Genomic DNA, 17140 nt, shown 5'->3' with positions numbered 1-17140 from the left:
AGAATCATGTTTCTCTTCAAAAACAATTTGATTTGTACTTCCTCCTTGAATCATAACATCCTCAAAGAACTTAATTGTATTTGTCTCAAAAAAATTTCTGTTAGTGGGATCATAAAACTTATATCCGGGACCTTTTCGCATATCTTGATCCTGACTACTATAATACAACACATATTTTTTTGTGATCCAATCCTCTATCTGTCAAGAGAAAATCTAAGCCGTTCATTCTATAAATCTCAGCTACACATCAAAATATATCTCAATCTCAATCTTTAATAAATAATTTTGATTTTATACAACTATTTCATGTTGTAAGTGTGTAAAACCTAAGTTTAGTTAAAAACGTATCCACTAATTTACTTTCCCGACGCGTTTACTTTCTTCTTCTCCAAGCGTTTTCCTTCCCGACGCGTTTTGCTTTTTTTTTTTCTTCTTCCCAACGACGCCACATAGGAGAACACCGCCTGGTTCTTCGATTTCTCCTCTGAAAAAAAGAAAAGAATTGTCCCGCCATTGCAAGTTCAAACGACATTGGTTCTTTGATCTCTCCTCATGGATTTGACAGATAATTGTCCCGCCATCGCAAGTTCAAATTCAACCGACTCTTCTATCTTTATATATCAATCAAATTCGCTCCTCTCAAATTGCAGACCTGATTTTTCATTTGCGATTTGCAGTTGCACAATCGCCCTCTTCACTCAAACCCGCTGCTGCCCCTAGAATTTTACTGAAATCAGAGATAGGGGTTCCGCAATTAGCAAAGAAGCTCAACCAGGTATTTGCTTTGTTAACGTTTTGAAGAATTTTAATTTTAGTTGCTTCTTTGTTTTTGAATGAAACTTCACAGTTTTAAATTTTAGTTGCTTCTTTGTTTTTGAATCGCATGAACCAAATTTGCACAATCTGTGTATAAGGCTACTTTGAGTTGTGTGTTACCCATTATAAACCTAGATACCAGTTGCAATGCGTACCATAAAGCCAATGCCTCAGAGTGAAACACATTGTTAGCCTGTACCGGTCGGTACTGAAACTGTACCAGTCCATGTACCGGTGCATAAGCTGTGATACCTATCCCTGCCCTTTTTTGTGTGTCCCATGATCCATCAATAAGCATGACCATCTCATCCTTCTTTATTAGTTTTTTTTCCCTCAGTACCAGTAGTTGTTGCTCAGTAGGTTGGTGTTACATTACTGTCATGTTGGTTGCCTGTCTCAACTAAAGATTTAAAATTCCATGTTTACTAACTGTTTTTTGACCAACTTCAATTCCTAGATACTTTTTTTATGTTCTGTGTGATTTTAATGCTTTTTATGGGGATTTTGGTACCAGTTGGGTATTTCCTAACTTTGCCTTGTACTTAAGACTGGTACAGTATCACTCATGGTTTGATTAGCATCTATACATTACCTGTAATCAGGTGTCTTATGGTAAAAGGACTAAACTAAATAAAGTATTTGTGATAGTCTATAGGGTCATTTTGAGAGATCAGTTGATGTGGTTTAATTAAAATAATGGGTAATTTGCATCTGAATGTTCAGTGATGTTTCACTACTAGGGAGACGCTTCTTTTATTTTTCTTCCCTTTTTTTTTCTCAAAACAAATTTATTGAGAAAAATATATAATATGAAATCTGTTTCGGTTTACCAGTATTTTTAATATGAACTCATAGCACCAAAATTTGATTGTTGAAGCTTCATTTTTGAAAAAGGCATTGTCATGCTAACTTTACAAAAGGAAATTCCTTGTTTTGTAAAATAAATATTCAAAGGGAAATTCCTTTTTTTGTAAAAGCATCTCTTAATGACTAAAGTTGATCAATGGAACTAAAACTGTAAGTGCACTCGGACTCATTTGTCTATTGCTTAAGATTTTTGTGCGATTTGCTTATAACATAATCAGCACCAAAATTTTACCCCTTGCTGATTGCTTATAACAGCACCAAAATTTTACTTTTATGAAATAATCTAATCTACAGTATAAAAGTATATTTTTCTTAAACAGTAATGGTAGAATTTTCTATATGAAGGTATAATATTGTTATTGGGGTTTAATTTTTGTATCGATTTTGTCTTTTGTTTGATGCAGATTGGGCAATTCAATATTTTGGAGCTTGACCTACACAGACTAATTAAATACTTCTATAGGTACTGCCCTGAATTTAGTTTTTCATACCAACTGCTTATATTCACCACAAGATATATGATATGTCACCAAATATACTGAATACAATTAGAATCTAATGAGTAATGATTGGTCCAGATTATATTTCTGGTTTTTCATACCTGCATGTGATTTTGTTCAAATTCAAGATATATAGATATGGATTGATATTTAATTTGTAGTTCATTGATGGATGACCATATATTGTTGAGATCATGTTAACAAGACAGTACGTAGATGTTTAATTTTATTTAACTGGTGTTAGGTACTGCCCTGAATTTTATTTAACTTTAAGAATTTATTCTGACTAATTAAATACTTTTATAGGTTTGCCTCCTTTGATGGTAGCTTCAACTTGGGCGAAAAATAGCTTCAACTTGGATGATTTTCACCCATTCATGCGGCGTCTTTGATTTTAGAGGTAAATATTTTTGGCTCTTTTTTTTAATTTTGAGATAAAGTAAAATGTCTATTTTTAATTTTGAGAAATATAAAAAAAAATGTCTGGGAAAGTTGATGTTTAACTACCATCCTCTCATTTGACAGCATCTTTATATATTATCTCCTAATATAAATTTAAAAAAAAAATGTAAATTCTATGACAGTATGTCAATAAGAAAGGTAAAGGAGTGATTTTCTAAGGATTGATATTTAACTACCATCTCCTTATACAAATTATGAAATTTACTTTTCTTTTTGACATGTTATGACTTTTAAAAAGGACCTAAGTGCATATTTGAAGTGAGAAGAGAGTTATGCTTGAACTCAGTGAAACAATGCCTCATGACCTTTCACATACCACTATTCTGTCAAAGAGTATGTGAGATACAATAATGTAACTATATGAGGACCTTAATGCATAAATTTCATGTTACTGGTAGAGCAAAACCTCTGTACCAGTACCATTTACTGATCCATGTCAGCTAGGGTATGGTAAATGACCTATCCTTGGTTCAGATAAAGCAGTACCAGGACTGTACCAGCTCAAGAAACAAGTTTGACCAAATCAAATCTCTACTGGTACCAAAAATGCATGATGGTTGTTCATTATTGTGAAACTTCAGTGGCTTCATTGCAAGTTTTGCTGTTAGTTTCAGTAAAAATATGGCATGCTAATTTTGCCCAAGTTTGAATTTAGATTAATTTTCTCTTGTTAGTTTCAGTCTATAATTGTTTTATAACCCTTATATTTGTAGCAATGTTTTTACTCTAAATTATCCCATCTACTATTCGAAGCAATGTTTTTACTCTAAATTTATTTTGAGTAATGTTAATTTGTAATTTTTTTTTGTTTCCAGTGCTGGTCAGAAGAGGAGCCAATACTGTTTATTGAAAGGAAGCTAGAAAAAAAAGGGTTAGATTTCTTTAAACAACTTTTATGTACTGCCATGAATGGTTCTTGTATTCAGTGCTATTATTGGTTTCAACCAAAAGGTACCAAATTTAAATGGTTGTGAGATGTTCACCTTGGCTATATCACTAATTTATTTTTAGGTGGATGTTTAAGGCTTTACATGGATACAAACAATCAAGTCAGATTGTTTACATGATATCCAACTATTTCTATTTGGTTTCTTCATGTGAAAAAACAGCAAGGAGGGGAAGTTTGGGTATAATGTTTTAGTTATTATTGGAATCAGTGTTAATCAGTGTTAATAATTACTGTCCCTTTTTTGGTTTTACTCGCAAGTTCTGTTTTCACTGATAATATTTGCATTACTAATTGCTGTCCCTGCTTTAATATGGTTCATATTTTGATTTGATTGATTGATTTTATAGACTAATTACTAATTACTAATTACTTCCCTTTGCTAACTATATTAGTACTCTACCAACATGCATGTATTTCTTGTAAGACTGAAAGCAGTTCCGTAGATTTTGCCTGTTACTGAATTTGCTTGTACACTGACTTGGTAGTTCACCTCAGTAGCATGGTACTTATCATGCACTCTGCTGGTATAGATCCATAGTACGGTAATATGCATAGTACAGACTGAACTGTGCTATGCATATAGATCCATAGTACAGACTGTGCTATGCTCCAGGTTTGTGATGAAACTGGCCATATAGATCCATAGTACAGACTTAACTGTGCTATGCATAGTACCGTACCTCCATTTTAATAACTGCATTAGTATTGTAACAACATCCATGTGCTTCATGCATCACTGGAATCAGCCCCCTTGTATTTCTATTCTTTCCCCATCTCTCAATTTACTTGACCATTGAAAATATCCTTCGCAGTTGCTTCACCTCATCATTTAGTTGTTTGTTCTTCAATTTTTTTTTCTGTATATCACTGTCTTCTATACATCATTATGACATATGATGTTGTAGGTATTGCACAAGAAGTCTCAGAAGTGATATAACAGTAGAGGTTTGTCAGGCAGTTCTCCATTTTTCATAAGGTAAATATCTTACATATAGTTGTTGTTTTAATTTGCTATTTGCCAATATATGCCTACACTTTTTTTTTTGCTTCACTTAAGCTGAATATTGATCTCTTCTCGGTTGATCTTATCAAATTTTGATGCATTTAACATCGATGCACAAAGTTTTACTGTTTTTCCACAACATATTTGTAAATAAACAAAGTGATGACCCTTTCATATAAATAATAGTTTCTTTATGGCAGTCAAGCAATGGGTTTTCTTACGGTGGAAAAATTTGCTCAACTTGAGTGTCTAAATTACTTCTGGTGGGATATGAATGTCGTGCGAGTGCATTTCATCTTCTTGTATAATATCTGTTACATAAATATTGGAGAAAAGAGTAGTTCCATGTTATTTGAAATATTGGTAGAAGCATGGCATACTTCCCCCATTCATTCTTCTTCTTTTTTTAGGAGAAACCCATAAGCATTTTGCATTAAGATAAAAACTGACAAACTGTCTTTGAGTTGCATGATTAAATGAAAAAACAATAACTAGAATTGAAAATGAAGTAAAGTTGTCCTATCCTAAGAAATTTAGAAATTTACAAGCTCAAACATTATCTAACTTAAAAGGAAAAAAGCTGACTCTAGCCTGTTTTGGACATTCATTTCTCCAATTTTCTGGTATGTCATTAAATCTTGTACCAGTAGATTCGTTGCCCGAGCCCAATTGGCTATCTCGTGTGGTGCCTGTAATGCCTCACGTCTCACATGCTCAATACCTATTGCTCCATGTCTCTTTCTTAACTGTATGCATCTAATCACATCTTCTATGGCCTGCCATGAGGGTACATCTTGCCATTCTTCTGTCCATACCGCTTGTACCATTCTTTTTTATGTCAGAGGCGTTTTGATTATTTATAGCTTAATATTTTATATGTTAGATCATTGCAGAGAGCACTGGATCAAAGGCTCTATCTTCTCAGATATGGTAGTGGGTATGGGGCTCTTGATGACAAACCAGTTTGGCAATTTCCCTGAGAAAGTCTACGAAAATGAAGACACTCGGCTGTTGGTAGGTTTTCAGAATTAACTTTCCAAGTTCATTACTGTACCAGTATGAACCAACATACTTGCATTAATTCCATATCTGATGAAAGTTGTCTTCTTATTAACTGAAAGTACCTTTTTTGGTTTGATTGCACAGTTTAGATTTTTATTGAGGAAAAATAATGAGGGGGGTGATAATGCAATCTGAGCATAGTTCATTTTAATTGCACAGTGATGATTAATTGATCATTTACTATTGGAGGAAACTATACTGTTGCGGTGCTGTGAAACCTTCCTATCACATGTTCTAATTTCTCTCCAATTTATGTCTTCCAGTGTGCAGAGTCAGCTTTGAAATCTGTGATAGGAAGCCTTCATAATACATATTTTGTCGGTAATGCACCCATGGCAAACATGGTTGCAGAATCAAAAGAGAACATCCCGTCTTCCCAATCATTTAAGGTAATTTTAATTCTCTTTTGTTTCAAAATATGAAGAACTAAGAAGAAGATTTAAATGCACTTTTATTTTTTATCCTTTACCTATTTCAGTATGACCTTCGAATAACAGATTCGATTAATACTCGAAAGACATTTTTGGAAGCTTTTGGAAACTGATATGAAAGATTTAATTTATGCCCCTGATAACTGACTAGTATCAAGAAAATCCTGCAAAATATAACAACCAATGTTCAAGGTGCTACAAAATAGGCTCATTTGCATTGTAAGCTTAGTTTAAGATATCATTAAGGATAAAATAAAGAAATATTTATATTTCTATCATAGTGTATGGTGCCATGGGTCCTGTCACTAAAGAGGAAACTGCAAAGATCTTATTTAATAAACTAAATAATTAATGGATGTATTTGAGTTGCCGCAATAACTTTTTCTTTTTGGAGGGAGTATAGATATTTAGTTCTCACAAGTTTATAAATAAGATTGTGCTTACAAGTGACCTGGGGAACTAACTGAGGTTTAACACCAAATGACAATAGGATTGGATATTTTGATGTCACTGTGCTGACTTTATGCAAAATTATTTTTCAGAGGTTCTTTTTCAAGTCGCAAGTAATTGGTACCAATAAAATTGACATCAACTATGCATGGGTTACAAAGGAAGAATTGCTCGAGTATTTTCCTGAGCATACCCCCTCTTTGATAAGATGCTTATTAACATCAAGTAGCTGTTGTTTTGTTTCCTTGTGATAGTAGCTAGGGAGCTCCTATTTAGCATTGTAATAGTACGATTGGGAGGCAACAAGAGAGCTCATCTATTGTTGTGATTTTGATAGAATTCTATGTTATTTTAATTTCTTTTGATTCTTTTTACGAGAATTACATTAGCTTCAAACTGTGACTTATTTGAACCTTTTTCAGCTTATCTACTTTTAGTCATTCTTCAATTTCTTGGTTGATAAATTTTAGCCTTCATTCTGTATGACTTGTTTGAATTAAAACTGGTCTTTTACTTTTCGTTAAGGGCTTTTCAAAGTAATTTTTTTTTTTTTGGATCATTTTTGTGAAGATGGACATCGTAGAGAGAGATAGAAAGGGCGCAGATGTGGAGCGGAGACTAGCTTTATTAAATCTCTCGGGTCGGAAGAGGTCAATTCGGTTGAAAGAAAAATATTCCTTGACGTGGCGCTGAAAAAAATTGATTTGCAATTGCATTAATGCAGGAGTATTGCAATTAAGAAATGAATTTGATTTCAATTACTCTTTATTTTTATTTTTTTGAGCAAAACCGGGCAGTGGCTGTCAGGGGTATATTTAGAATATAAGTAAAATCCAGGGTTACAGAGGTTAAATTACAACGACCTCTTCAAATGAGGCTCAATTAAAGCAGCTACCCTTCATCAAAACTACCTCCATTTAACTCTGTAGCCTTCCCGCACTTCACTCAGAGCAAATTAATAACACCATGACAGCTGTTTGTAATTGCAAATCAATTTCTAATATAGTATTAAGTTCTAAGGTTATCATTTGCTTTTATTATTGATGAACACATAATGAAGAAATTAATTAAAAATTAATCACATTTAAAGAAAGTGATCAAAATAATATTTCAATTCCCGTTGCAATGCACATGCACTTGACTAGTCCGACAAAATAACAGCTAATTGTCCTTTCGTCCAGCCTTTTCTCTTGTGGCCTATAAGGCCGAGCTTCAGCCGGACAACCCCAGATTCTAAAGTGTTGGAGACTAGGCTTTTGCCCAGTCCACATATCATATGGAGTTTTGTTCGCTGCCTTAGTCGGTAGCCAATTCAGAATATATATTGCTGCCTTAAGTGCTTCTCCCCAGAGGTTCAATGGAAGTGAGGTATGAGAAATCATACTCCTCACCATCTCCATTAATGTTCGATTGCACCTTTCAGCCACATCGTTCATTGCTGGCAAACCCGGCATTGTATACTGTGGCACAATTCCATTTTTCTCTAGAAATTTAGCAAAAGGCCCTGGACGTTGTTCTCTTGAGCCGTCATACCGACCATAGTATTCACCACTACGATCCGATCTGACGCTTTTAATCCTCTTGTTGAGCGTTAACTCAACTTCAGCCTTGAAGGATTTAAATGTGTCCAAAGCTTGAGCATTTTCTTTAATTAAAAATATATAACCATATCTAGAATAATTGTCAATGAAACTGATAAAATATACATGCCCATTCCTAGTAGCTGTAGGGAATGGCCCACATATGTCTGTATGTATCAGCTCAAGGATGTCATTCATACGATTGGCTGTATTTTTGTGCATGCTTGTTTATTTTCCCTTCACACATTCAATGCATGGACCGAGATCCGACATGTTTGAGGGTCTCAAAATATCACTTTGAACCGAGATCTCTGTTGAGAAAAATGACCTAAACGCTTATGCCAAAGTGCAGCTGAATCCTGATTTGTTAATTTCTGTCTAACGTTTCGAGTTTCATTGTTCAAGGTCTCATTATTGAAGCAACAGTATCTAAAGCATAAAGATTATCCAAAACAGATAGAAAATCAGAAGCAACCAAATTGGAGTTTTGATACAAACCAAACTTTCTATCTCCAAATGAACAAGTAAAACCTAATTTGTCTAATGCAGAAATAGAAATTAAGTCCCGCCTAAAAGACAGTACAATAAAAGTATCAAATAAATCCAAATAAAATTCAGTTTTAAAAAGTAATCTAAAATGCCCTATAGCTTCAACTTCTGCCTTGTTTCCATCGCCCACATAGATGTATCTTTCACCATCACTTGGCTTCCAGTAACTTCGGCAACCCTGCATAGACACAAAAATATGAGTAGTTGCACCCGAATCTATCCACAATGTATCTATTGAAACTGAAACTGCATTAACTTATGTACAAACAAATGAAAAATTAGTACCTTTCTTGACACGTCGTGCGTGATAATTGGCACAATCTTTCTTCACATGCCCTTCAAATCCATAGAAAAAACAGCCCTTCTTATTTTCTTTATTCGGCTCCAATCCGGTAATCGATTTCTTATCTTTAATAGGCTTCTTCTGCGAACTTGTAGTTGCAGCATATGAATTGGCCTTACGTTGTTGTTCCCTTTTCCCTTAGAGATGAAAGCAATGTTTGCGCTTTCGCTCTTGTCCAACTTCAACCTCTCTTCCTCTTGAACACAGTGCGAGATGAGTTCATTAACTGTCCATGAGTCCCTCTAATAGTTGTAACTCATCTTAAACTGTCCAAATAAGGCATGAAGAGAGTTAAGGGTCAAATAAACTAGCATATCATTCGATATATGTAACTTATGTCCCTTCAATTTTGAAGCGGTATGCATCATTTCAAGAATGTTCTCCCTGACATTGCTCTTACCATTGTACTTCATTGTGCAGAGTTTGTTTAAAAGAATGCCTATTTCAGCCTTCTTATTCCTAACAAACCTCTGCTCAAGTTCCTTAAGATAGTCTTTAGCAAGAGTCGAATCAGAAACTGGTCCCCTAAAACTTTCAGGAATGGTATTTTGCATGAGCCGGAGACACAAGCGATTTGACCTCATCCACTGTGCATGTGCAGTTTGTTCCTTTTCAAAACTAGTAGCAACAGGCACAGGTGATTTAGCCTCCTGCAATGCTATATCCAGGTCAAGGCACCCAAAGATAATCTTTCCAATCCTTGTAATTAGAACCCATCAACATCGGAATGCTATTGATGCCGGCTGTAAGATCATCAATCTTTGCTAAAAAAATATTCACAATGAACGAATCAAATAACCGAATAATAATAAATCAAAATAAGGCATATTCCATCAACTAAGTATCTTCAAACAATAAGTGCTCTTTGGAGTCGGTCATTATTCTAAGATAAATAGGTGTAGCAATTGAATATAACAGTCCATTTGATATCAATTAGTCAACATTCCTTTGGGCCGATTAACTAATTACATCCAAAACATAATGACTATTACCCATTCATTACCACAAATATACACATACAATACTTGACTATTGTCTTTCCTTTGGGCCAGTCCAATAACCAAACATCATATGTATATTCACTGTATATAAATTGAGAAATGATTAACGCCGGTATGAGAGCTTACTTTGGCAAGATGATACATTTATCAATCATTTTCTAAAATATATCTTAATATGAAGCCGTCATAATGAATTTAATATTATCCGAATAAGAAAAAAATTATTCAAAATTTGGCTTAACCGAATAATTCTTCTGTTCTGGTTCAGCCGGTATACTGTATAACGGAAATACCAAAATTCATTATATCTTTGGTCTGGCCGAAATTATACCTATGTTATGGCCGGAAAATTTAATTGTAATTGAAATTGGATTGGCCAAAATAATTTTGCAACAGAATACTAAAATATTAAATACAAATCTTTTGAATGCCAACAAATACAAATCAGAACAAATCATAATACGAAAATTTCTCAAAAATTGGACACAGGAATCATAAATACTTTTATTGGCTTGGTCCAATGATTGATTGCAAAAAATGGAGTAACGCACATGATTTTGACCATGATTCGAAACCATTCAAATCAGACAAAATAACGCAAAATTAATTTAACCAAGCAATATGCAAATATTAATTTAATATATGATTGCCCATATTGTAAGATAAATTAACGCAAAACCAAAAGATATTGACCATGAATTAATTTCTGAAACAGAGTAACGCGAGTAACGCGAAACAAAAATCTTGAAAACAGAGTTACCCCAAAATTTCAAATAAATAATTTATGAAATCTTAACAAAAAAATGATTGTGCAGAAATTAACCGGTTCAACTAGAGTAGGCTTTGATATCAATTGATATAATTATTTTATGCAAAACTGTACCCCATACATAAACCCTAGATATGCCACGTGTAAGAAATGTTCTACAGGCCAAATAAAATGGGCTGAAATAATATATATTAAGTCTTATTGGGTTAAGGCCCGAATTCTTGATCTCATCTCATCTGATCTGGTATCAGAGCCACTTGTGTAGAATTAATTCTGGATTTCTGATTGTTAATTAGATTAACGTATCAATTTAATCGATTGGATTGATTAAAATTATACGAATTAATTTGGCGATTTATGTGTGAATTAAGGAATAATTAAATAATCATATCAATTAGATTGTTCTGACATAATTGAATCAATTGGATTGATTCGAATTTTAGGTTAATTAAAATTAATCTGAAAGTTATGTTTTATGAAAACCGAATCAGTTAGACTGATTCTAATATATGATTATTTTATGAATCTGAAGAGAAATTGTTTAAGTAATATATATTGTATTACAAAAAAAAAATTCTTCAGGGGGCAAGCCCCCTAAAACCCCCGTAAGGGGGGCTACGCCCCTCTAACCCCCGGCCCACTTACCGACGATTTAATATACTGTTGGGTTTTCGTGAACGGTTCAAACCCATTTAATTAGCTTAAGCTGCGGAAAGAGTAAAACAAAAATTTTTACATCTAACTTAAGCTACGGATTAAATGAATCAAGAAGATTCGTTTAATCCTATTTACAGATCTACTCCATAATTGATTTCCTAAAGCATTAAATCTATTTACAAATTAAATAGATTAATATAACAATTTATACCTTGATTCCAAATCTCAGTTGGAATGCAGACCGAGCGAGTAGAGCCTCACCAGGGATGGAATCGACTCGCAGTATCACACGTGTGATACCTCTATTGGTTATCCACCAGGACTAACCGGAGAGCGATTTACTTCTTCTGCCAGAAATACCGTAAACCGCGGAATTCTGTAGAAACACTATTCACCGAAATAGGGACAGATTAAATATATTTAAGACTCCAAGTTATTCAGTTTCACTTAAAAAGCAAAACACAAAATACCGCAGAGTTTGCAAAAATATATTTTTCCGAATCTCGTAATAACCGAAATCAGGGAAGAGAGAAAAACCGATTAACAAAGTAATCAGATTAACATGTGAATTAGCAAATTTTCTCTCTACCCTCACCCCTCTATTTATAGTGTTTTGAGGAGGTTCGCAAAAGACCAAAATACCCCTCAAAACAAATCTATTTACCAAAAGCCCTTGACACCTCATCCTTTAATATGTGAAAAGACCAAAATACCCCTTCCACACCCTTCCACACTCTTCTCCATGTTTCTACACCCCTAAGGTGTCATGCAAGGTGGCATAGGTGTGAAATGACCATTTTGCCCTTGGCCCATTAAGGCATGAATAGTAAAAGGCTTTGATTTTGGGCTTTGACTTTGGGCCTTTAATTTTAATTAAGGCTTTGATTATTTTGGGCTTTTAAACCCATAATTCAAATCCATAATTAACAATTAAAATTCCAAATCATATATATATAATTGTCATGTACAATTATATTTCTTTTCGGTTATTGTTCGGTAACTTTTATACAACGTAACGTGTACGTTTATAAATTAACCGTTGTTTCTGCTTGTCATTCTAAATGACATTTATAATTTAATTATATCACGTATAATTAATTATAATCATCTTAATATTAATTATAATCAATTTATAATTAATCAGTAAGATTCTCCGAGTAGCTCCTATATGGTGTGATCCAATAGGATCTGTGTTATGTTGGTAAACAGAGTTAAAACTGTTTTAACTTCTGTTAGTCATGGGTGGCATCTGGCAACACATCATGACCATCCAATTACACAGATGATGCTGTACTGTACAATATCACGATCCAGTAAACAATTTACTTGTGTCAGTTCTTCTGTCTCATAGCTATCAGATCAGTTTCAAGGTAGATGTGTGTCATCCTTGGTAACTGTATCTTTTCTTGATCTTGAGTAGATTATCAAATATAATTACTCTTGTAATTATACCGCATGCAGATAATCTAACTCTATCAAGGGGCCCAGTGATGCTATAGCTCGTATAGAGATACGAGGGACAAGTAGTATTCTTGGCAGACTATCACTTCCTCAGCTAAGTTATATATATGGAAATGCTACCGTTATGGCTGCTTTTTACGGACAGCGTTAGATAACACTTACTCATATATATTTCTTAGTGGGAACGATAAATACCTCATACTGTAGAACTTTGACACTGAATGAAAAACATAAATGACACGAACACAATTCTATTTAATGTTTCATTCGGGGTCTGTCAAATACCATGTTCCTTGAACATGTATCTATGTGATTAAAATGACATCTCGTGTCAGGTGGTTTGTAAAACTTAACCATCTTTCAATCCACATACTAACCTTATAGCGGTAATTAGTGTTCCTGCTAATTACCTTGGTTAGTGACCTTTTAAGATTAAGAGTATATATCATCTATATTATGGAGTTTCACAATTTCAGTCATGAACTCGAAATGATCCATAAATGCAATAATACTCAAGGCAACAAAATGATTTATAAATAAACATTCAATTCATGAACAAAGCTTTATGATTAATTATCGTATTATTGACTTCTAGATTATTACAAACTAACATATACGGGGTAAGGAAACTCCCTCGTATTGTTTTATACATGAGCCCATATTTAGAATTAGATTCTATATCTAACTTTGTTTTGTAGCTATGGAATATGTGAATAGTATGATCCCGTTGCCTTGTGTGTATATGTTGTAATAAATGAATGAATGATGTGTGTAAATGCGCCCTAAGGTGCCCCATGAATTAATTTATTATATAATTAAAAGTGACTTGTATGTCACTTATTATGTATCATTTATACGGTCTGCGAACCGTTAAAATTAGGACATGTATGTATTTTCTTTATTGCCATTAGAGTAGTTATTTTGGTTAGAATAAAGAAGATTACATGAAGGATGGATGGTGACTATTGTCAAGTGGAGTCTTACAATGGAGATTATCATGCCATGGATCATACTATTCCACTTATGAATTGGGCTCATGTTATTATTTAATTATTTATTACATAGCATGTTTTCAAAATAAACAACAATGTCCCTTAAAGAAAAATTAAGTTTTATGCTTTTCCAAAATCTCTAACCTATCAAGGTTTCTATCACTAATTGATGGGCTTGCCAAAGCAAGGTATCATTAGTTATCTTAATAAGGTAGGATATAAGTGTTGGATACTTATATATAGAGAATTGGTTTCACTTAACTAGGCTATCAAAACATTTTTGGGCCTTGAGGCATAGGTTTGAGGAGCCGGGACATGGAATGTCACCTCAAACAACCAAGAGTTATATTAGATGTAATTAGCATGGGTGTGCTTACCTAAATAACTAAATTCAAGCAGTGATGCCAAAGCTCACTTGAATTTGGTAAAATATGGATCTTGGTCCGCTATGTGGTTTTATATGGGACATCGTTTTTAAAACACATAGTGGGAGTAAAACTTTTGTTAAAAGATTTTTCTAAAAACATAAACTTAAGTCTAAATTTCTGCATATTTATTTTGTTGTAGATTATGGCAAATACATCAACTTTTACGTTGCGATCTGCTATTGAAAAGGATAGTGCAAAACTCACTGGTCCAAACTTTTTAGACTGGTATAGAAACTTATGCATTATTCTCAAGCAAGAGAAAAAGGAATACGTTCTAGAGAAACCCGTTCTTGAAAAATCAAAGGCTGATACAGATAGTAAAATTTATGCCGCAGAACAAGCAGTTTATGATAAGCATGTGAATGATGACCTTGATGTCACTTGTCTCATGCTCACGATAATGAACTCTGAGCTTCAGAAGCAGCTTGAGAAATTGAGTGCTTATGACATAATTGTGCAGCTTCGTGAACCTTTTCAAGTTCAACCTCGCACTGAGAGATATGAGACATCAAAGGCATTATATCAATGCAAACTGGCAGAAGGAAGCCCGGTTAGTCCTCATGTACTCAAGATGATGGGATACATTGAGAATCTGAACCGTTTGGGCTATCCCCTCAGTAAAGAGTTGGCTACTGACATTATTCTCCAGTCCTTGCCCTCAAGTTACCATCAATTCATTATGAATTTTAACATGAATGGGCTGGAGAAGTCAATGACAGAATTGCATGGAATGCTAAAGACAGCCGAACAAAACCTGAGGAAACCTAATGATGTCCTGTTGGTTAAGAAGGAAACGAACTTCAAAAAGAAAGGCAAAGGAAAGGCCAAAGGCAAAAGAAAGGGCAAGGGCAAAGGCACAGTTCAGGGTGGGACCTTGAACAAAGGAAAGTCTGTTGCCAGTGCCGCTAAGTCGCAGTGCTTCTATTGCAATGAGATTGGTCATTGGAAGAGAGACTGCAAGAAGTTCAAGGAAGATAACAAGAAGGGAAGTGGAGCTTCCACTTCAGGTATTTTTGTTATAGAAATTAACATTTCTACTTATCAAACTGATTCATGGGTATTAGATACTGGATCAGGAGCTCATATTTATTCAAATATGCAGGTGCTCGGAAAGAGTAGAATGTTAAATAAAGGAGAGGTACAGCTATGTGTCGGTAATGGAGCACGAGTTGCTGCTTTGGCCATAGGCACTGCATCATTGGCTCTACCTTTCGGGATGATCTTAGAATTAAATAATTGCTATTATGTACATGCCATAAGTAGAAACATTATCCCTATTTCATGTTTGGATATGTTTGGATTTGAATTTAAATTTAAGAACAGTGGTTGTTGCTTTTATTTAAATGATATGTATTATGGCAAAGCTTCATTACATAATGGGCTTTATATTCTAGATCTTGATGTTCCTGTCTATAACATACAAATCAAAAGACTCAAATCAAATGATTTGAATTCCACTCTATTATGGCATTGTTGTTTAGGACATATAAGTGAGAAACGCATAAAGAAGCTTCATAAAGAAGGACTTCTAGACTCATTTGATTTGGAATCACTTGAAACATGCGAAGCTTGTTTGTTGGGAAAAATGACTAAAACACCTTTCACTGGGATAAATGAAATGGCGAATGACCTATTGGTACTTATACATTCAGATGTATGTGGACCATTTAGTTCAGTCGCAAGAGGTGGTTTTCAGTACTTCATCACATTTACTGATGATTTTAGTAGATATGGTTATGTTTATTTAATGAGACATAAATCAGAAGCATTTGAGAAATTCAAGGAATTTCATAATGAAGTACAAAATCAACTTGGCAAGATAATTAAAGCTCTTTGGTCAGATCAAGGAGGCGAATATTTGAGTCAAGAATTTGGTGATCATTTGAAGCAATTTGGAATTGTTTCACAACTTACTCCTCCAGGAACACCTCAATGGAATGGTGTCTGAAAGGAGGAATAGAACATTGTTGGACATGGTTCGTTCTATGATGAGTCAAGTTGATCTTCCATTATCATTTTGGGGATATGCTCTAGAAACGACAGCTTTCACACTTAATAGGGTTCCAACAAAGGCAGTTGAGAAGACACCATTTGAGATATGGACTGGGAAACGTCATAGTATGTCTTTTCTTAAAATTTGGGGTTGTGAGGCTTATGTAAAACGATTGATGTCTGATAAGCTCACACCTAAATCTGATAAGTGTTTCTTTGTTGGATATCCGAAACAAACTAATGGATTTTTCTTCTATAATAGAGCAGAGAACAAAATAGTTGTTGCTCGAAATTGTGTCTTCTTGGAGAAAGAATTTCTCTCCAAAGGAGTTAGTGGGAGTAATGTGCATCTCGAAGAAATTCAAGATACTCAAGAAGATACTCCTACTACTCATGAGGAACCACAAGACATTGTGGAACCTATACAAGAGACATTACAATTACGAAGGTCGGATAGGGAACGTCGCATACCTCAGAGGTATTTGTTGCTCATATCAGAACAACGCGACATATTGTTGTTGGACAACGATGAGCCTACGACGTTTCGTGAAGCAATGGTATGCCCGGACTCTGATAAATGGCTAGAGGCTATGAAATCTGAAATGCAATCCATGAAAGATAATCAAGTTTGGAGCTTGGTTAATTTACCTAATGGTGTAAGATCCATTGAGTGTAAATGAATTTTTAAGAAGAAAATTGACATGAATGGGAATGTTCACATTCACAAAGCACGTTTGGTGGCAAAAGGTTTCAAGCAAATTCATGGGATAGACTATGATGAAACTTTTTCACCAGTTGCAATACTTAAGTCAATTAGGATACTTCTAG

General features: G+C 34.3%; 1 protein-coding gene and 1 pseudogene across 2 annotated transcripts; one reads left to right on the top strand and one right to left on the bottom strand.

Annotated features, from left to right (window-relative positions):
• The first annotated feature begins 5378 nt into the window (after nt 1–5378).
• On the top strand, nt 5379–6988 carry LOC144551811 (uncharacterized; annotated as a pseudogene). The gene is made up of 4 exons (XR_013510877.1): nt 5379–5384; nt 5491–5611; nt 5923–6048; nt 6633–6988. The product of XR_013510877.1 is annotated as an uncharacterized LOC144551811 (transcript).
• A 2266-nt stretch (nt 6989–9254) lies between these two features.
• On the bottom strand, nt 9255–10012 carry LOC144551810 (uncharacterized). Its single transcript, XM_078299921.1, has 2 exons — nt 10005–10012; nt 9255–9711 (listed from the first exon to the last, which is right to left on the bottom strand). The coding sequence occupies exons 1-2, from the start codon at nt 10010–10012 to the stop codon at nt 9255–9257; spliced, it is 465 nt and encodes a 154-aa protein (XP_078156047.1).
• Between the last annotated feature and the right edge of the window lie 7128 nt (nt 10013–17140).

The sequence above is a fragment of the Carex rostrata genome, chromosome 3 (assembly GCF_964058835.1).
Source record: "Carex rostrata chromosome 3, lpCarRost1.2, whole genome shotgun sequence".
Lineage (NCBI taxonomy): Eukaryota > Viridiplantae > Streptophyta > Magnoliopsida > Poales > Cyperaceae > Carex > Carex rostrata.
This window is presented reverse-complemented; position numbering and strand designations above follow the sequence as displayed.